The sequence below is a fragment of the Mauremys reevesii genome, linkage group 1, assembly GCF_016161935.1.
Source record: "Mauremys reevesii isolate NIE-2019 linkage group 1, ASM1616193v1, whole genome shotgun sequence".
NCBI lineage: Eukaryota > Metazoa > Chordata > Testudines > Geoemydidae > Mauremys > Mauremys reevesii.
The window spans coordinates 278,975,623-278,997,589 of NC_052623.1; the positions used below are offsets into that span (position 1 = coordinate 278,975,623).

Consider the following 21,967-nt stretch of genomic DNA (forward strand, 5'->3'; position numbering starts at 1 on the left):
TTTTCAAACCTGTAGCCATGAAGGGTTGGGGGATGGTCTGTCCTATGTCTTGGGTAATACATGTAGGGATAGTGCAGTAAATATTGCTAAACTTATTACAGGCAGTGGTGATTCTGGCTGATGTATCACTCATGAGGGTACCAAAGGCCCCGAGGAGGCAACTGCTCAAGGTCCATATGCTGCCATCCTCTTCACACCAACACTGCTGCAGGAGCTTGTTATGGGGTGGCATGGAAAAGTTTCCTATCATGGTGGAAGAAACAAAGCATCCCTCCTGAGAAATGTTCAAGCAAAATTTAAATCCTACAGTACCTGAAAACGTTGTTGAGATTGTGCCAAATGATAAGAGATTTGTTCCAAGATCAACCAAAAACTCCAAAAGAGGAGAGGGTAGTCACTGCTGCCTAGCTTCTGCAAAAAGCCAGACCCCATAAGCCAGCAACAAACCATCTCTCCCTCTTTCTACCCTTGCATTCAAGCACCGCATGCAAATAATTGGTTTTTCATTTGAATTTTAAGATTGGAATACCACAGCACTGCATTTTTCTTGTTGATATTACCTGTTAACCATCCAGTTTTAGTCAGAAAAAATCATATAGTCTGAATAAATATTTACTGGATTGCTTCTAAGGATTATTTTAAATGTTCTGTGTATTTGAATTGAATGCTCACGTGTTGGTTTCACTACATTTTATTTTCCTGCTTGCAGTGCATCGATTTATATTACTAAAAATCTGTCCACCCTGGCAAAAGGATACATATGGGAAAGTTTTTGTGTTGCTTATTTTATAGTGTTCTCTCTTATTTTTTGCCTATGACTGCCAGTGCATGTTGTTCAAATAAACTGTTTACTTCAAAAGGCTTCCTTTGTTTCTTGCCCACATATGTTCAGCCACCAGTTTTAGAGGCGGGGATGAGGGAGGGGAGTTCCAAGACCGATTAATAAAGATTTTTTTTTTTTTTAAAGTGCAGTATACCTACCTGAGCTTTTTACCCCTTTCTCAGTGGGTTCCTCCTCTGAGTTAGGCAGGGTTAGGTTTAGCAGGCTCTTGAAGAGCTCCTTGTTCTATTCAGGGATTGCATCTTCCACATCCCCCTCCACTGTGAACTTTTCATCGCTGTGTATTGCTGGTGTTCTTTTTTCTGGCTCTTATGAGGTGTCCACTGTCACTCGAAGGATTGTCTGCCCAGTATGGCACCCAGAGCCACATATTTGCAGTAGGTGTGGGAGGGAGCTCCAGATTTTCCGTTGGCCTTCTTTGCCTATTGGTGGTAGGACTGCTGCAGTTCCTTCTTTGCCCACCATTGCTGCTTTTCCCTGTCATATCCCAGGTTTTGCATCCCTTCTGCAAATGTCTGAATAATATTTATTCCTGCAGCAGTTCCGCAGCTGGGTTTGCACTGCTTTTTCTTTCCATAGGTTGAGGAAGTCCAGGACTTCTTTCTTAGAACAGGCTGCAGTGCAAGCTTGCCTGATTCCCTGCCCTCATGCTCCCGTTAGCTGCAGCTTTACCATAGGCCTTACCTGTGTGTGAAGGCAGAAAAGGTGGGCCAGTAGGAAGAGAAACATTTCCAAAACATGCTGAAGATTTTAAAAGGGAGTGGACTTTGATCACTGTGACCTTCAGGCAGCAGAGTTCACAACTGGGACCAGAACAGTGACTGTGGCAGGGAAAGGGTCATTGTGGGATTGTTTCTGGAGGACTGTTTGTACCAGTACAGGTAATGCAGCATCCACACGGGCATTATACTCATAGAACTGTGCCAGTACAGGATTTATGTTGTTTTGTGGGACGTGATTTAACTTGACTAATAGAAAGCCGGGGTTTTATTGACAGGACTTAGAATTGAGCATGAATTCACCCAAACATGAGTTAACATAAGGCAAACTTTACTGGTAAAACTTAGTAGTGTAGATCAGGCCTAAATCTCACATAACTTCTTCCAAATATTACACAAACTTATTCTAAGAGACTCCTAAGTATTTACTAAAGAAAGTGAAGGTGAGGCATTTCAGGAAGGCAAACTGATTTTCTAGTCATTTGTTCTTTCTGTATCTTCTGTTGGGTATGGTACTCACAGATACAAAATATAATCTTTACTTTCCTGCAGTAAATTTAAGCCACACTTTAAATTGCCTTTGTCTAATTCCTTTCATGTTACAGTTTAGTCTATCACTTTTGTTTCCTAGCTGGATAATTGCCTAATTGTCCATAATCATTCTTCCCTACTGCTTGATTAGATCTATATAGCCATCCATGAGTGAGGGAGATGGAAAGGAACTGAAATTACTCAGTATAAAGGAAATCCATACTATGCGTAAACGACTCAGAACACATCTTGTCTTATTTAATGAGTTATGATTTCATTTTTTTTGTCCACACTAAAAATTTATTCTAGATGTTTCTTTGGAACTTTATCTTGCAGTCTTTACTCATGCTAGTAAATGTTGGAGATAATGAGACTTCCTTCATGAACAAGGGCTACAGGACTGGTCCTTAGGGCAGGGGTTCTCAAACTCAGGGTCGTGACCTCTCAGGGGATTGCGAGGTTATTACATGGGGGGGTCGCGAGCTGTTAGCCTCCATCCCAAACCCTGCTTCACCACTAGCATTTATAATAGTGTTAAATATTTTAAGAAGTGTTTTTAATTTATAAGATGGATTGCACTAAGAGGCTTGCTGTGTGAAAAGGGGCCACCAGTACAAAAGTTTGAGAACCACTGCCTTAAGGTATGTCTGCACTGTGATTAGACACCCGCGGCTGACCTGTGCCAGCTGACTCAGGGTTGAGGGCTGTGTAATTACAGTGTAGACATCCAGGCTCAGCCTGGAGCCTGGCCTCTAGGACCTTGTGAAGTAAGGGGGTCCCAGAGCTCAAGCTGGAACATCTACACCCGCAATTAAACAGCCCCACAGCTTGAGCATTGGAATCCTAATCAGCTGGCACAGGCAGCCACGAGTGTCTAATTGCTGTGTAGACATACCCTTAGGGAGTAAGGCTTGTAAAACTTGGCTTATTGTTGCAGAAGGAGTTGCAGTGTAGGAGGGATAAGGATTTCTTTGGAGATAAACATTTAATGTATGAATATTGAAGCCTTATTTCCTTTTCTAAAGAAGGGATGATGGGTGCACACTCTTCACCACTACGCAGCCCAAACTGAAGTGGGCAGGAGAGTTGAGGCAGATCAGAGAGCCCTCAGGACTGCTTTGGCTTGCTCTTCCTGACACCATGTCTGGCAGCAGTAGCATTATTTAGCTCCTTCATATAGACAGATGTTTTGATAGGACTCTGTCTCTGCCTTAACTCTCCTCTTTGTGGCAGCTGCTCCATCGCTTGCTAAGTATTTTGGATGGAGAGGTGAAGGCTAATTATTGTTGTGTTAGCTGCAAGGAGCCCTGAAAAGGATCCCAGTGGTGGCAGCCACTGGGCTACTGTTCCTCCCTCTTCTCTCTCTCCCTCCTCCTCCCCCCGTCCCCTGCCCGCTGCCAGGGGGAAGCCCCAGGGATCTGCTCCGTGGATGTTCTAGCAGGAGGCAAGGCTTAAGATTCCCAAGGATTCTGTGCCCACAAACCTTCTCCCTTAACTTCTCCACCCCCCAATATTTGTGTTTAAAATAAAGCTTGTAGCAGGCAAAGTAAGGTGTGGTGCTTTAGCGATTTTCAAATTATCACACTGGGGAGCAAAATGGAATATATTTGGAAGTACAAGCCTATACAGACTCTGTCTAGACTGAAGCCTACACTGAGCCAAGATTTTACATTTTCCTTGCTTTTGCTGTATAATTTGACTGAACTCATAGATAACAATGTCTTCTGATAGGGCATTTGATACTCTTGCGAAAGCACTAAACCCAGGAGAGAGTGCAGCATGTCAGAGCTCTGCAGAGACTGTTGAAGCCAATGTACATCTGATTGGTGGAGAAACAAGCATGAATATCGTTGAAATAGAGGGGCCGCTTCTCAGCGATGCACATGTAGCTTTCAGGGTATTTTATATGTTTTTAATGTTTTTAACTTATAACCATTAAAACTAATTCCTTAGCCATTTTAAAAGTTCAAGAATTTGGTATGTACTGTATTTGTTTATTTGTTTGAATTTCTTAAGGAATAACCATGTGTACTGAAACATTGTCATTCATGTTCTGAGGAATGCACTGCTTTTGTTCAATGGTTAGCTACTTCTTGTTCAGGAAAATTAACATCCCTCCTGAGTGTTTTTGCAGCACAGTTTATTATATAAACAGCACCATTTGCTGCGATCTTCCCTGTAGCTTATTTCCCTCAAAATCAGTTTGTAATCCATGCTAGGGGATGTCTTCTACGGCACTCTGTAGTTACAAAAAAACGGAGATTCGTAAGTATTACAGTGTGCCATACATATGAACTCTTGGCATATGAGCCAAGTAAGCAGGATTTAGAACTGAGGCTCTGGACCTCATTTGTGACAGGACTTCTCCTTTGCTTACCTATCTCACTGCTTTAGGATATTAATTGACTTTAACCAAGCTCAGTGGTTTGAGCATTGGCCTGCTAAACCCAGGGTTGTGAGTTCAATCCTTGAGAGGGCCATTTAGGGATTTGGAGATTGGTCCTTGTAAACGATCGTGCCGGGGCTCGACCCTCCTGAGGGCAGGAGGGGAGCCACACTGACTCACTACACATCCTCTGTTGATCGGGCTGAGCAACAGTACACGGCTGGAGGAGGCTCAGGCCCTCTGGTGCAGAGGCTGAGCAGCAATAAACAGTACAGGGAGCTCAGGCCCTTTGGTGCAGGGCTGAGCAGCAAACAGTACAAAGTGGCTCAGGCCCTCTGGTGCAGGGGCTGAGCAGCAAACAGCACAGGGAGCTCAGGCCCTTTGGTGGCAGGGGCTGAGCAGCAAACAGTATACAGGCCCAGATCCTTACACCTGAGCGTTGGGTGAAGGGGAAAACTGCCACTCGTGAGTGGGGTGGCAGGGGGGACGCAGGCCCACCCACTCCACTGCATCCCAGCCCGGGGCCCTAGCAGCGGCGATCACCGCTGCAAGTCGGTGGGGTCCTGACCGCAACACACCGACATGGGCTCGTGTGTGTCTGCAGCCTGATTGGGGTCGGCTACCCCCGGGCTACTTCCAGCTTCCCCCTCAGGGCCTACCTCGTACGTGGCACCAGGTCCAGGCCAGTCCACCAGCATAGGCTCCTCTCGACCAGGGCTTGGTGGCAGGTCCGGCAGTCCTCGGGGAAGTCCGGCCAGGCGTGCTCGGGCGGCTCCTCCGGGTAACAGCAGGGACAGGGAGGCTCAGACGGCTCCTCCTCGTAGCGGGCATGGGGGAGTTCCAGCGGCTCCTCCCAGTAACGGGTGTGGGGGGGCTCTGGCAGCTCCTCCTTGTAGCGGGCGCGGGGAAGCTCCAGCCAGTCAGGGCAACTGCCTCGAGTCCTGGAGGGTTCCCGGTCGAGAGCTCCTGCCGGCACGTCTGCTCCCTGCGGCGGCTGGGCCCTGACTGAGCTCTGGCGGCCGGCCTTTATACTTCCTGCCCCGCCCCTTGACTTCCGGGGGCCAGGAACAGGCGGCGGTGGCTCCACCCACTTGGGTGTCTGCAGGGGCGCTCCCTCTGCTGGGCAAGAGGGGAGCCACACCGACTCACTACAGCCCTGCTTTGAGCAGGGGGTTGGACTAGATGACCTCCTGAGGTCCCTTCCAACCCTAATAAATTATGATTCTATGATTGTAGTTCTTTTGCCATTTTCCACAACGTTTTTTGGGAGAGGAGCCAAATACTTCATATTTTTATTTCCACTTTATGAACCTATGGAATTTCCTCCATCTTTTCCCTCTTCAGTTCATAGCTACACTTGAGCAAATAAAAAGACTGCATATGTGAACATGTGAACAGAGCATTGCATTGGACTTTGTCAGCGCACTCTTTGGTCACGCTTGTAAATACAAATCTAATGCTAAACCTAGAACACAGTTTCTGCGTTTTAAAATGGTTATCTTAGTGAAAACTATTTTAATTCTATTAATTTTATTTATTTATATATATATATAGCCAATTAATCTCTGGAAATAGAACTACTGCATTATAATTAAATATCCATTTTGGGTCAAATCCTGCTGCCCTTACTCATGCAATAAACCTGTTGACTTCAATGGAACTATGTGTGAGAGTCACTTGGGAGGCGTGGCCATTTATGTTTAATATGAGCAGTGCTAGGATATCAGGCAGTTTATATATGGTGAATATCAGGTGTAGCATGTTAACATACTAAAATAGTATATTTATTTGTAAAATAGTCATTTTAAAAACTACAAACCAAAGAATTTTTGTAAATATTTCCCCCCCTAAAACTAATAAGTTTGGCAATTCCACTAATTTTTCTGGCCATTTATTCTACTCCTCTGGGGCAAGCTATGGAAAGGTATGCTACCTCCCAAATTTGTATTTTTTTTTATATGTATAGCTATAAGTGTAAGCAATTGCATCAAAATAATCCCGCTGACAGTGCTTCTTCTAAAGTATCAGTCTTCTCAAAAATGTCTCAGAAGATTGCAATGTAATTTACTTGGGATGTTCATACCTAAATTTTTCAAATATATGATCATCTTTATAAAATGTGGAATTGAAATGAATTTTCCCTGTTTCTTCAGTGCTCTGTAATTCTATACAAGTTTAACAATTGTGGCTAATATTGAACAAAGGCAGTCATGCAATTTATTTCAAGGCTGGATCTCATTCATATTATTTTAAAAATACACTACTTTCCTTTTTTCCTTGCAAGACATTATGTCAAAGACTAGTTTTTTCTAATTAAATTTTTTAACAAGAAATAAGATCACTAATTTTACAATTCCTTTTTGTATCAGCTCACCATGCCTTCTCCGATGCCTGAGTACCTGAATGTTCATTACATCTGTGAATCAGCCTCCAGACTACTCTTTTTGTCCATGCACTGGGCACGCTCCATTCCTTCCTTCCAAGCTCTAGGGTGAGTGTTCAAACATTCTTTGATATAATCAATGGACTAAATAGACCATTTGTCCTGGAATATACTCTGATATCAAGGGAATATTGAAAAACATAATCCCAACTATACATTCAAAATGATGGGGTCTAAATTAGCTGTTACCACGCAAGAAAGAGATCTTGGAGTCATCATGGATAGATCTCTGAAAACATCTACTCAATGTGCAGCAGCAGTCAAAAAAGCTAACAACGCTAGGAACAATTAGGAAGGGGATAGATAATAAGATTGAAGCTATCATGCCACCATATAAATCTGTGGTACACACATACCTAGAATACTACGTGCCGTTCCAGTCTCCCCATCTCAAAAAAGATATGCTATAATTGGAAAAAGTACAGAGAAGGGCAACAAAACTGATTAGTAGTATGGAACAGTTTTCATATGAGGAGAAGTTAAGAAGACTTATGTTAGAAAAGAAACAATACGAGGGGGGTTATGATAGAGGTCTGTAAAATCATGAATATTGTGGAGAAAGTGAATAAGGAAATGTTATTTACCCCTTCACATAACAGAAGAACCCGGGGTCACTGAATGAAATTAATAGGCAATAGGTTTAAAACAAACAAAAGGAAGTACTTCACCATTATAAAGCACAATAAACCTGTGGAATTCATTGCCAGGGATGTTGTGAAGGCCAGGGTTCAAAAAAGAATTAGCTATGTTCATGGATGATAGGTCCATCAATGGCTATTAGCAAAGATAGTCAGGGATGCAACCTTATGCTCTGGGTGTCCATAAACCTCTGACTGCTAGAAGCTGGGACTGGACGACAAGAGATAGATCACTGGATAAATTGCCCTGTTCTGTTCATTACCTCTGAAGCATCTGATACTGATCACCTTGTCAGAGGATAAGATACTGGGCTAGATGGACCATTGGTCTGACCCAGTATGATCAGTCTTACAGTCTTGTATTAGGTTTGGATTATTGTCAACTTGTACTATTGAAAAATCACATTTATATTGGTTTTTCAAAAATATCCCTGACAATATGTCTAAACAATTAAATTAATTTGTGGAATTGTTGAGTACTCTTCATTAGAAACATTAAGTGTAAAGTAGGCCTGTTGATTAATCGCAGTTAACTCATGCGATTAACTAAAAAAAATTAACCGCAATTAATCTTAGTTTTAATCGCACTGTTTATAGAATACCAATTGAAATGTATTAAATATTTTGGATGTTTTTCTACATTTTCATATGTACTGTATTCTGTGTTGTAATTGAAATCAAAGTATTTTTTTTTTATTGCAAATATTTGCACGGTAAAAATGATAAAAGGAATTTTTCAGTTCACCTCATACAAGTCCTATAGATCAATCTCTTTGTCGTGAAAGTGCAACATACAAATGTAGATTTTTTGTTGTTGTTGCATAACTGCACTCAAAACCAAAACAATGTAAAACTTAGAGCCTACAAGTCCACTCAGTCCTACTTCTTGTTCAGCCAATCGCTAAGACAAACAAGTTTGTTTACATTTACAGGAGATAATGCTACACTCTTCTTAAATTTACAGCGTCACCAGAAAGTGAGAACAGGCATTTGCATGGAACTTTTGTAGCTGGCATTGCAAGGTATTTACATGCCAGATACGCTAAACATTCGTATGTATGCCTCTTCATGCTTTGGCCACCATTCCAGAGGACATGCTTACATGCTGATGACACTCATTTTAAAAAAAAGTGCTAATTAAATTTGTGATTGAACTCCTTGGGGGAAAATTGTATATCCTCTGCTCTGTTTTACCTGAATTTTGCCATCTATTTCATGTTATAGCAGTCTTGGATGATCACCCAGCACATGTTGTTCATTTTAAGAACGCTTTCGGTGCAGATTTCACAAAACGCAAAGAAGATACCAATGTGAGATTTCTAAAGATAGCTACAGCACTCAACCCAAGGTTTAAGAATCTGAAGTGCCTTCCAAAATCTGAGAGGGATGAGGTGTAGAGCATGCTTTCAGAAATCTTAAAAGAGCAACTCTCTGATGCAGAAACTACAGGACCCAATGATGAAAATGAATATGTATTGGTCTGAACTGCTTTGGATTGTTATTGAGGAGAACCCGTCATCATCATGGACGCATGTCCCGTAGAATGGTATCTGAAGCATGAAGGGACATATGAATCTTTAGCACATCTGGCATGTAACATTGTGCAACACCGGCTACAACAGTGCCATGAGAACACCTGTTCTCACTTTCAGGTGACATTCTAAACAAGAAGCAGGCAGCATTATCTCCTTGAAAATGTAAACAAATGTGTTTGTCTGAGCAATTGGCTGAACAAGAAGTAGGACTGAGTGGACTTGCAGGGTCTAAAATTTTACATTTATTTTTGCAGGTTTTTTTACATAATTCTACCTTTGTAAGTTCAACTTTCATGATAAAGAGATTGCACTACAGTACTTGAAAGGTGAATTGAAAAATACTATTTATTTTGTTTTTTTACAGTGCAAATACTTGTAATAAAAATAAATGTAAAGTGAGCACTGTACACTTTGTATTCTGTGTTGTAATTGAAATCAATATATTTGAAAATGTAGAAAAACATCAAAAATATTTAAATAAGTGATATTCTATTATTGTTTAACAGTACGATTAATCACAATTAATTTTTTTAATTGCTTGACAGCCCTAGTAGAAGATCATTGCATTGCACTAGAAAATGAAAACCTATGTTTGGTTGTTGGCAGAGGACTGAACTTGTCTATGCATACCGTCATTTCTTGAATGAGTCACCTTTTAACATCTCATGATTTCCTCTGGTACATGAGTTGCGAGTAGTGAGATTGGGCTCAGCCTGCATTTGCAACTGGGATGCAATGGTGATGTGAATCACCAAAGAAAGGTAGAAAGAGGCTGATACACAGCTACCTGTGTGTCTTGGGCATCAGATATTGTTCTCCTTCTTTTGCAAATCAATTATTGGTAGTCACTGTACCATTATTAACCTATTCTGGAAGATAGTGAGAAGTATTAGTAACGTTTATCAAACATTGAGAAGGGTGGGCGGGGGTTATTGTAGGACATGGCAGTTACCAGAAATAAATTGTCTCTTGCCACTAAAAACAGTTTTTATCATGCTCTTTATATTTTCTTAAGAGCTTGCACTTTGTCCAGCAAAATCCATTAGCTTTCTATTTCTTAGCTCTGATATAGTTCATGTAGTTCTGCATGACATGAGGAAATGCATTTAATTCCAAGACAAAGAGAAACAGCTAGTGTGCACTCTGTAACTTTCCTGTCAGGTGTCATTTTATGAGACAGAGTAATTTCAGAACATGCTCTTATAAAAATAAATAAATAAAATAAAATGGTTAAAAATACTACAGCAACTATGGGAAAAAATAGAGAAAATGCAAGTTAACCTTTGCCCATACATAAGTCATATTGGTTTCTGCTCACATCTAAAATGCCTTGGATAAATTCTTTGTGATTAACTTGCATGATGTCTCCATTTCCCCTTTGTGACTAAATCAAATATTGAAACAGCTGTTGACTTTCAACTAAATTTATTTAAAAACATAACATGCCAGCTTTCAGGTTTTTTAAAAAAGGCCTTCAGCCTGCCATTCACCATCCTCAACACAGGAGCCATTTGAACTTCTGTCACTGCATGTAAATATTGTTTGAAAACTAGTGTAAACCCTGAGCAAATTAATGTGATAGGACATGCATTGAAAATTTATCTAATGATGTCTATCAGCTTGCTTGTGCTAGGGAGGTCTAGAGAGACAAGGTGGGTGAGATAATATCTTTCATTAGACTTGCACCGAGCTTTTCTTCACGTTTGGGAAATGTACTCAGAGTGTCATAGCTAACTATAAGGTGGAACAGATTGGTTAGCATAAGTAGTTAATTTCAAGGTGAAGTGGACCATTAACACTCTTCCACTCATGGGGGGCGGGGAGAAGGGAGGAGACATCAGGGGCAGTTGTTAGTGATTTATAGATTGTTGCAATAAGCCATAAATCCAGTATGTCTATTCAGTAGATGATTTTTAGTGTCTAGCAAAGTTATGAATTTAAGCTCCCAGGCTTGTCTTGAAAGTGTTGTGCAGGTTTCCTTTGAGGAGGAGGACTGATAAGTCAGGTATAGTGTGATCACTTGGTGAAAAGTGTTCACCCACAGGTGATACAATGTTTTTTCTTTTATTGTTTTCCTGTGTGAATTCATTCAAGAGTGTAGTGATTGTCTGGTTTCACTCTCATAGGTATAATTGGGGCATTTAGTGCACTGGATGAGGTACACCACATGTTGTGATAGGCATGTGTAGGACCCATGGATTTAGAAAGGTATGTGGGGGTGGGCGTTGGTCATTGTTGCAGGGGAGACATGTCTGCAGGTTTTGCATCTGTTCTGGCAGGGTCTGGTGCTACTTTGAGTTGGTTTGTCCTCTCCTGTCTTTGCTGCTGCTGCTGCTGAGCTTGGAGAGTTGGCAGGTTGTTTGAAGGCTAGAAGAGGGGTTCAGAAAAGATTTCTTTCAAAATGGGGGTCCCCATTGAGTATGGATTGTAGTTGTTTGATGAGGCCCCTTATGGGTTCTTGTGTGGAGAGGTAGTTGAGACTTACACAATTGGTGTGCAATTGGAGGGTGTTTTATTTCTGTATTGAAGCAAATTCTCTGAGTATTTGGGTGGCCTGTTCTGTAATGCAGACTATTAATTTTTAGTTCTTTAAAAATAAACCAACTTCTATACAAACCGGGGAATTTTAATTCTAACATGCAAATAAAAATATTTTTGATCTGGGTCTTCATTTGTTGGAAGTGGTAGTAATGGCTAAACTAGATTAATTGTTACTATTTGTACTGTGCTCTGCAGATGTGAAGCCCTCTTTAATTGCAAGTAAACAATTTCGTTAACGAAATTTTTTTGTTTCTTTAAATAGGCAAGATAACAGCATATCATTAGTAAAAGCCTGCTGGAATGAACTTTTTACACTTGGTCTTGCACAGTGTTCACAAGTGATGAATGTGGCAACTATATTAACTGCATTTGTTAATCACCTGCATGGTAGCTTACAGCAAGGTAAGATGCATCCTGCCATTTTTCAGGGTGTAGATGGGGAGTTAATTAACAGCATGAGTTAAATGTCAGTGCATAATTTTTATACTGTGCAGAAGTTTACTAGTTGTCTGTGAATTGTTAATGGGAATATATTGTGTACACAGTTGAATGGCCACTATTGAAATAATAATGTAAAGTCCATGAAAAATGGGGAAAATTTTAGCAAACCTACAGAAGTCAGTCACATTTAGTAATAATAAAAACTATTTTAATGTGTCCCCTTCCTTTTCATTTTCTCTCTCCCTCACAGAAAATGTTTATACAAATAATCTAATTAAAAATGCAAAGTTCAATAGGATATGCTCAACAACCTCAAGGAAAATATGTGCAGTCAAAATTGACGTGCGTCCTGCATTCGGTCATCAGTCTCTATAAAATTGGAAGTCTTGCTGTTTTGTATGGTATAAAGCAAGACTAAATTCTGAGTTTTAGTAGAATTAAGATTTCACAAACTAAACAAACTTAGTGGGCAGTGTGTAGCTTATATGATTTGAGAAGTGAAAGAGTAATAAGTTGCAAGTTTTTAGCAGTGAGGGCAATTAATCATTGGAACAGCTTACGAAGGGTTGTGGTTGATTCTCCATCACTGGAAATTTTTAAATCAAGATTGGATGTTTTTCTAACAGAAAAAAGGGAAATTCTTAAGGCTAGAGTTTTCAAAAATTAGTGCCTACTGTTAGGGTCCTAAATGAGAGGCCTGACTCTAAAAATTGCTGTGCATTCAGTGATCTTCATTGATTTCAGGGGAAGCTGCTAGATACTCAGGAATTTTGAAAATCAGGGTATTTACTCAGAAAACCAAATTTAGGCACCATTTTTTGAAAAATTTCCCCCCAAAAAACATTCTTCAAAAGAGATCTTTGCTTTACCTGCAAAAATCTTATATCCCTCAGGGCTGGTCTGCACTACACAGTTAGGTCAACATAAGGCAGCTTATGTTGGCCTAATTATATCAATGGGAGGAAGGCTGCAGTGTAGAAATTGACATAAGTGCTCTACTACACCAGCATAACAGTTCCACCTCCACGAGAGATGTAAGGTTGATGTCGGTGTAGTTTGGGCCATGCAGTATCTGTATAGACACTGCATCCCTTACATCGGCTTTCTTGTCAGTTTCAGGGCAGAATCTGTGTCCTGTAGTGAAATTGATAAGAAAGCACCTGCTGCCCTGGAGAGCTGGGTGGCTGGACCCTACTCCCAGCTAGGAGCTGGGGTGAGAAGCCCAGGTGAGCCATGAAATTGACAAGGTTGCCCAGCTCCAGGTGGGGAGAGGGCTGGACTCCACTCCCTGATGGCGAGAAGTCCTGGGCAGCTTTCCCCTGCTCCTGGTGGGGAATGGGACGGGGAGGGACAAGACGCTCCAGGTGACTTCAGGAGCAGGGAGCAAGGAGGGGGCTTCCCACAGGGAGCTTGTGGCTCAGTCAGGCTCATGGCAGGGAGCTGCCAGCAAAGCTGAGAGACCAGGCTCTCAGCTCCCCACACTGCCCCTCGTAGGTCAGTGGAAGCACTCCTGGTGAGGATGTGCACCACTGACCCAAGGAGGGTAGCGTGGACCTGCACCACCGCAGTAATTACACGGTGGGTTTGCAGTGTAGACGTACCCTCAGAGGTATCAGGTATAAGCCCCTTATATTGAAACGTCTTGTTCCATGGTACTTTGTTGTTCAACTCTACCAAAAAAAAAAAAAAACAGGGCTGTAATTGCTTGTGAGATACACATAGCATCTCAGTCTTTGATACTTTGTCCTTCATCACCATTCTATGATTTTTCTATATGTCTAAAAAGAAATAGATTTGCTTTAATAGTTTTAAAGTTATAATAGTTAGATTGGGGCTCAGGTTACTTTAATTGTTCTAGCATGGGCCAGGCTCTTGTGGTATTAAACTCATAGATCTCTCCAGAGATTTCCTTATATTCCTCCTAGTAGTGTTAGCTCTAATACCCCTAAATGGGCTAAGATTTTCTATCTAGATCTTGAATGTTTTGTATGTCTTCAACTAGCCGCTTGGTTTGGATTCCTAAAAATTAACTCATCTCACTTTTTAAAAGGGAAAGTAATTGTGCTACTATCCAAAAAACCTTCCCCAGTACAGTCATGTATTTAAAATGATAGTTTAGGAATACAGCTAAGACAGGCGTGGGGTGGATCCTTTTACAGACTTTGATTCTAGAACATTTGGATCCTAAAATGGAAGAAGTGCTCTTTAATAGATTTGGTGCTGCTAATGCTTCTGTGATGAGTGAGCATGGAACATGACTCTTATGGAGTACATCTGCAGGGGCGTAATACATTCAGGGAATTCCATTTACTAGTATGTAATCTTCTTCCCCCTTCTGGTGATTAATATTTCAGGTGCCAGTCCACCTCTGATCATTGGACTCTTTAGTAGGATTATCAGACTAATTATGAAGTGTGTTTAAATAAATAAATATAATATTCATTGGCCTGTAGTTTTTTCCTTCAGAAGAAGAATATGGATTCATATTACCAGCTGTATGAATCATTTAGAAATCAGGATTAAATTTATCCAGAAAATCCATTCTGCATTTTTTTGTACTAATCTAGATAAGCTGTCTACAGATAGAGGAAAACTAGTGATGGAGCATATCTTCAAACTGCAAGAGTTCTGTAACAGTATGGTTAAGCTTTGCCTAGATGGGTATGAATATGCTTATCTGAAAGCAATCGTCCTCTTCAGTCCTGGTATGTAATTATTTTTAACTTAAAATTTTCTTCTTTTCTGTGACAATTGAGATCTGAGTATTTACAGTGTATTTAAAAGTTATTGTATTTTCCAAAATCCAAGCTTTCAGTTAAGGTGTGGGAGAGAGTGATTTTGTATGCAAGTTCATAAATTTCTGACATTTTAGTTCTGTAGCTGCAACAAATGTGTGAACCTGTTTTTATTTTAATTAGGTGCTAATTTAAAATCTAAAGGACCTCTTTCTCCCAGTCTACCAAAGGTTCCATCTTCACTGAGAATTTTAGGCATTTCTCCCAAAGTTGCGGTAGCACCAGTGCAGCTCAGCAATTACTAGCAACACTAGAAATGATAAGGCAGATTGACCAATGGTTTTTACCATCATGTTCTCTAATTCTGCTTCTTGAGACTCAGTTGGAGAGGGGAGAGACTGGAAGGAAGGCTTAGGAGCACAGTTCGGGGATGACATCAGATAAGTAGGTGAGGGGCAGGCGGGACTAGGAGATTGGGACAAAAAGCCTTTGAGGGAGGGAGACTGAGACAGGATTGGGGGACATAGAGATCAGATGAGGAGCTTGGGGGCGAGGGTGAGGAGAGAGGGGTGTGTATTAAAAGAATGTTAAGGTTGCAAAGTCAAGTATTCAAAAGTTAGAAAATGTGAGAATCATGGTTGCCTGTGCAACCTTGATTTAGTTGCCTTGTGCATATGTATTATGATACAGTCTAATTATATGATCACATACCATTTTTTCCATAGGACACCTGCCGCATTCAGTGCACAGGGTGGACCTGCTCTGGAGATGATTCAGTGTTGTGTAGTAAAGGATACTGTTGTCTGTAGGACTCCTGCCTCATTTGTTGTGGAAGTTAGAATTGATGTAGTGAATGAAGCAGGGGATAGCAGGAAGAGAAAGGATAGTTTCATGGTTAAGGATGTTGTATGCTGTCCTAGAGAATGGGATTCTATCCCTGCCTCTGTTGGAGTTCCAGTGTGGTGGTAGACAGGTCACTTAAACCAAACTTTTCACAATTTGCCACTAATTGTGTGTTCCTTATTTTCTGGAGGCCCAAAATGAGACCATGGGGCCTGATTTGTGGAAGTATTGATCACTCTCAGCTGCCACATAAGACAATGGAAGGTGTTCTTTGAATGTATAAACTGCTATGTAATGCTTTGAAAAATCAGATTCTAGTTACGTCAAATGGGCATTCAAAATTAGTGGATACTTCTGACCTTAATCATTCTGTTCCTCAGTACCCCATGTGTAAAATAGGGGGTAACACCAATCCCTCATCTCGCAGGGAGGCAGTGAAATTAAATTAAATTAATGTTTGTGAAATACTCAGATAATATAATGATCAGCAACATAGAAAACCTCATGAAGAAATAAATAATTCTGTATTCAGAGCCAGGGTTTGAATAGTGTTCAGTAAGTAAGGAGCAGTGAGGAAGGAAGTGGCACACATTGAAAAATGAGGATGAAATAAAATATTGAGTAGCATGGTCTATCATATTCACTGTTTGAGGCAGAGGTCCTGTGGAAGTAATGTTTGATCAGGTAATTAAACACTGTATCATACTACATATACAGAAGGGGGGCAAATTAACCTTAATTCTGGCTTTTCCTAACTTTTGAGTGCTTGACTCTTCTACTTTAACATTCTTTTAATGTAGTCTTTTGTGTGCAATTTGATTTACACCAAGATATTATCTCTTGACCCCAGGATTTTCATCCATCGTTTACAGATCCAAAGATATGTAATAAAAAAGAAAATAACAAAAATTGCTATATGGAAACATGATCTGCCAGGTATTTTTCTGTATTTAGAGCAGTTTTTTTCTCTGATATTTGCTGAGCAAGTCTGCAGTCTGTTCATTTTCTCATAAATGTTCTAAAAGCAACAATAACAAGTACGTCTTCTCTTTGCTCTATCTTTCCTGAAGCTGATATCCGATAGAGCTGAATTTTAAAAAGTCACTAAATCCCCTTGGATACCGCTCTGTCAGTAGTATCATTATTTTAGCATCTATGCTAATAGCATTATAATTTGTATCCTCTATTTGCATACTATTTCTGTGATAGTGAAGGCTTTGTTTTATTTCAGTAGATTGTGAGTCTTGAGGAATAGATGGCAGCTGCTGTGTAGCCTTTACTATGCCGTATCTATGAACACAGACAATAAAGGCAACTAAAAATACAGTGATTGTATCTGTTATACAGTACCTCATTATATATTATTTAAACACCAGGAATTCATTATACTTAACCATTCATCATTCAGACTGGAAAACATCCTATTTTCATGTTAAGGTTTTTCCACTGTCTTCAGCCTATCACACCCAACACTACATACACACACAAACAGGAACTGGAACACTGAGTTCAGGAAACAAACAGGAACAGGAGGTAATAAACAGGAAGGCCCCCCACTACTTCCCTTCCACACCAATCATCATACTGTGCCTCTACATTCTTCATGATGTTACCTATACAGAGCCCCAGTGTAGGAGTCACATGCCTAATCATGGAAGCTTTTCAGACAGCAGATGGCAGTTATGGGATGCACTCAATTTCCTCAAGTCCAGCGTTCCACAGACAGCACATATAAATATCCTCCCTCTTCAAATTCCACAGTCTGCCACCTGGAGCAGTGACAGAACCAAACTCTTCCTTTTCTCTAATCTTACACGTGCAAATCTAGTTGTAAATAGTTGCACTGGTAGAGTTAGGTTTAAGGGGTTTTTTCACTTGTCATTTTATATATATATAAGGTCTCCTTCGGCCTTACTTACAATGGGAGACCCATCTCAAAGAATGGGATTTAAAAGAGATTCCTCTTATCTCACAAAGTTCTGTACTTCAGATAGGCATGAAAAGGTCCCAAAGTACCATAAGACTGGACTCTAGAATCTGCTGCTACAAAAGGCTTTGGTAATGCAAGAGTCTGATAGACCTTCCTTAGACAATAAGCCTTCCTTAGTGCTAATGCCTACCATAAAATCCCAGGCTAATGAAGCACGTTTTCCCAGCTAAAGACCTGAATTCTTCAGATGGAGCCAAAGTAGGCACATCTTCTGGCACTGGTCATTCTAAAAAGCTGTACTGTGAGAGAAAGAGATGCTCTGGCAAGGATCCCACAATGAATCTGCTCCAGGTTGTCATATGGAAGGGCCATTGTTGGATCCATGGTTCCAGCCTTTTCCAAGATTGGTGCTCTAGATTTCCCAGAACTGAGAAAACCAGGTACTTTCCCAATCTGCTGCAGCTCCACCTCAAAGGGAACTTGGTTTAGGTGCAGGAAAACTTTTAGAACCTTAGTTGTCAGCCTGGACAGTTCCAAAATTAAAATTTTACCCAGTTGTCATCCATACATGTATTGGGTACCTTGGGGCTTTTGATCCTGTGGTTCCCTTCCTCCTTAAGTGGCCTCTGTGATGAGATGATGGAAGACCAACATCTCCCCCCCCTCCCGCCCCCTGAGGGAAGCCTTCTCCTACAAAGAAGGTGACAGCCTCTTCAGAGATCCCTGGGATTCCTCTATTTTAAATCTTCAAGAGTGGTATTTGTACCTGATTTGAAATCAAATGCATTCTCTCTGAGGAGCAGGAACTGGTGAGGCAGTCCTAGGAATTCCTCTTCTGTGAGTTATGCCAAAGCGTTTCATGATTTGGTGGGTAGAATGGCTGTGATATTGGTATTCCACTGGCAGTTTTGTCTAACAAGCCACACACATTTTTTGAAATCCTGGAGTACAAAGAGAATAAAACAGTCCTCCTTGTCAATGAGCTGGTTAAAGAGGTCTGGAATCACTCTTCCTCTGCTGCTTCTGCCTCAAGGAAGCCAGATTCCTTATACCAGGTTACCAGTGTGGGTGTCAGTTATTTTTCCAATATTTTACTCTGGGCCAGTTGTGAATTCTGCTGTAAATGACAAATCTAGAGTTGGGACAGAGTCATCAAAACATGGGTACGGAGAGACCAAATTGCTAGAGTTATGGCAAAATAAGATGTTTTGGTCTAGTCCAGAGCTGTTACTTGAACCCAGTATGTTCCCCAAACCAAGGAATTTCTGGTCTTATACCAGAAAGGCTAGCTGTCCAAAAATTCTCTGGCGGCTTCATTTGATATCATGGACACTACAGCCAGGTGTTTGGCTATGGCTATCATGTTGAAGAGAGATTTCAGGCTCAGGAATGATGGTACCAGCAAACACAGAGACAATCTGGGAAGCACTTTTGTTTTCAGAAGAGAGAAAAGATGTTCTTTTCTGCCTCAATAGTTTCATCTACTGGTGGCACTGCATGTTAACAGCAAGTTTGGGGATGTGCCAGAGAGCCGCCTCTTACCCCAGTCTTTTAGGATTCTTTGTTCCGGTATTTACAGGCATGACAGACCATTTCTTCATGTAGCTGAGTCCTAAAGATCATTGAAAGGGGTACTCCTTGGAGTTCATAGCATGACAAAACTTGGTCTACCTTCCATTTCCTTTTCTTTTCTTTTCTTTTCTTTTTTTTAATTCCTCTCATGAAAAACTAGTGGGAGAAAAGGACATATTGGAAATGAAAACCACCCTGGAAGAAAGGTACCAGAAAGAAGTTCCAAAAGTAAAGGCCTACCCTGTTTTGAGCTCCTTATATTGAACAGGGGTACCGAAGGAAAATGACTGAAAGGTACCGAAGGAAAGTAAAATTATCTGTTTTCTCAAGGGAGCATAATCCTTGCTCTAGAATTTCAAGGCTGATTTGTGTCCTTGATATTTAGTATGCTTGCTTTTACATTCAGATAAGAACCACAAGAAGTACCTCAGTTTCGTGAGAGGTTCAGCAGTTGGCCCCATGGTATTCACCAAGTGCTTGATGGTATCTGCAACTCATCTGACTCATCAAAAGTCTTCCTGTGGGCACAGCTGGCTCATAAGAGCCTAGTCTTACAGAGGGGTAGTCCATGCCTTGTGGTACACTTGCTTCTCTGTCAGAAAATTATTTATTTACTCTCCCAGTGTTGATATATCTTGCTCCAACACAGCAACAAGGTGATGCAAACATGCCTCAACAGCTTTTACTTGACAGCATGACTGCTAGGTTTTAGGACAGGATGGTTTGTCCTTGTCTGAAGAGATCAAGGCAGTGGGAGTGTAGAAAACATTTCACTGGGAAGTTTTACACTGTCAAGTGGAACAGGTTTTAAACGTTTGCTCAAATGCCAAAGGCTTGACCTAGTTTCCTGTGTGTTTCCAGTTACTTTCTCCTGACACTTGTGTTGTCAGAAGTATCCCTGGAAGTCTTTTCTAACTGGAAAGGAATGTTCATCCAGTCAAGTTATGAACTAGCTGATGTTTGTGCCTTCAATGTCTCAAGGCTAACTGACCTAGTGGGATGGCAGCTTCAGTGGGAATGTATTACACTATGCCCCTATCTGAAATCTGTATGGCTACTACATGGAGTTCAATTCATATGTTCACAAATGGCTTTTCTTTCCACATGGTATCAAGAATACACGTTGGTATCAGAGGGCAGTGGTTTAGTCATTGATGAACCAGCAAAGTGCCTCAGCCTGCCTTTTTAGGGATATCATGACTAGCTAACCTCCTGTAGCTGGGCTCTGAAAGTAATGTCATGAAGGAGAAAAAAGAAGTTACTTCCATTAGTAACTCGTGTTCTCAAAACACGTTTCCTCTATGCAGTCACACTTGACCTTCCCTTCTGCTGTTTACTTTGGAACCATGCTTTATAGATGGCTTATGGAGTTAAGAAATTGAGGGATCATTAGACAGGACAGGATGTTTATACCATTGAGCTATGAAATGTTGGGTTTGAGGGAATTGTGGCACCTTCCAACCCAATCCGAACCTGATGGCACCTGATTACAAGTGTCGGGTTCAGACTGGGTATAAAAACAACTTGATGTTCTCTGGGTTGGCTCAGGTCATCTCCAATCACCTCTTCCTGCCTGTGGGATTGGTGCAGTGGTGGCTGTGTGTTGTGTTGGCTGCTGTCACCTCACTCCAGAGCACGCACAGGAGAGTCAGGCAACAGCGGCTGACAGGAGCGGGGCATGCAGCTGCCGCTGCACTGACCTCGTAGGCAGGAGGTAGCTGCAGATGAATTGCAGGCACCAGGGAAGGGGCGCAGACAGCGCACAGCATGCCAAGCTCACAGGACAAGGCATCAGCACTGACTCAGGTTCGGGGGGAACTGGCCACCCTTCAGGTGTGCAGAGATGAACCAGTGCGGGGAGCAGACAGTGGGCTGGGAGGAATTGGTCTGCAGGAGAGGGACTGGGGGGCAATTAGCTCCAGCAGTTCCAGAGAAGAAATAAAGTAAAGAAAATGGAGTCTGGGATGGCGGCTAGGCTCCCTGTAATGTTTAAGCACACAACTGTCCAATGAACTGTCAACATATCAAAATAAGGCTGCTATGTTCTGTTGCAACACAGTAACTGGAGCCAAGGTCAAATGTGAATGAGATTATGTACATAGTTTTACACATGGCAAGAACAGCATTTGCTTGGACTACTAGAGCAGTTTAATGTATTCATCTGAGCAACTTAAATAAAATAGATCTCTGTCATCTAAGAAAAGAATCCAAATAAGGGGAGGTGCCCAGCATCAGAATTGTCAGAAAACACCCAGAAGTTGCCACAGTAGCAAAGTAATTAATTGGATGGTTGCCCCAGATGGGCTTTGTTGTTTTTGTTTTGTGCATCAGAGGAGGTATAACAATATAAATTGTGTTTCAGATCACCCAGGTCTAGAAAATGTGATACAGATTGAAAAGTTTCAAGAAAAGGCTTACATGGAGTTCCAAGATTATGTAACAAAAGCATATCCAGATGATACTTACAGGTATGTAAATTATATACATCACATGCTTGATTTTTCTTTCATTTCTTCAGAGCTTCAGTTATTTTGATTTGAGAAGTATTTCATTTTAAGAAATGTGAGAATCAATCAAGTGAAAAGTGTTGAAAAACCTTAGTCCCACTCTTAGTCACTGTATGTGTATGACTTTGTTGTTACTTCCAATAATTTTCAAAATAACTTAGTGCATTATACATTTAAAAAGTTAAACTTTATGAAAATGTATTTAATGTTTTTAAATTGTACTTACCTGACTCTTTGAAGCCAGGTCTTCCATTTGTTTTCTTTTGCCTGCTGCAGGCCTTAGCAGGTTGTGCAAGCTACATATA

At 41.0% G+C, this 21,967-nt stretch overlaps 1 protein-coding gene across 8 annotated transcripts in view; it reads left to right on the forward strand.

The window, feature by feature from the left end:
* NR2C1 (nuclear receptor subfamily 2 group C member 1) overlaps positions 1-21,967 on the forward strand; it is a 98,041-nt gene that overhangs the window by 69,707 nt on the left and 6,367 nt on the right. For 7 of the 8 annotated variants that reach the window (XM_039495857.1, XM_039495847.1, XM_039495833.1 and 4 more), the window contains 5 exons: positions 3,823-3,988; positions 6,847-6,968; positions 11,897-12,036; positions 14,643-14,780; positions 21,518-21,623. In XM_039495857.1, coding sequence (XP_039351791.1) covers positions 3,823-3,988; positions 6,847-6,968; positions 11,897-12,036; positions 14,643-14,780; positions 21,518-21,623 — 672 coding nt within the window. The remainder of the gene's footprint in view (positions 1-3,822; positions 3,989-6,846; positions 6,969-11,896; positions 12,037-14,642; positions 14,781-21,517; positions 21,624-21,967) is intronic. The other variant, XM_039495826.1, reaches the window with a different exon arrangement.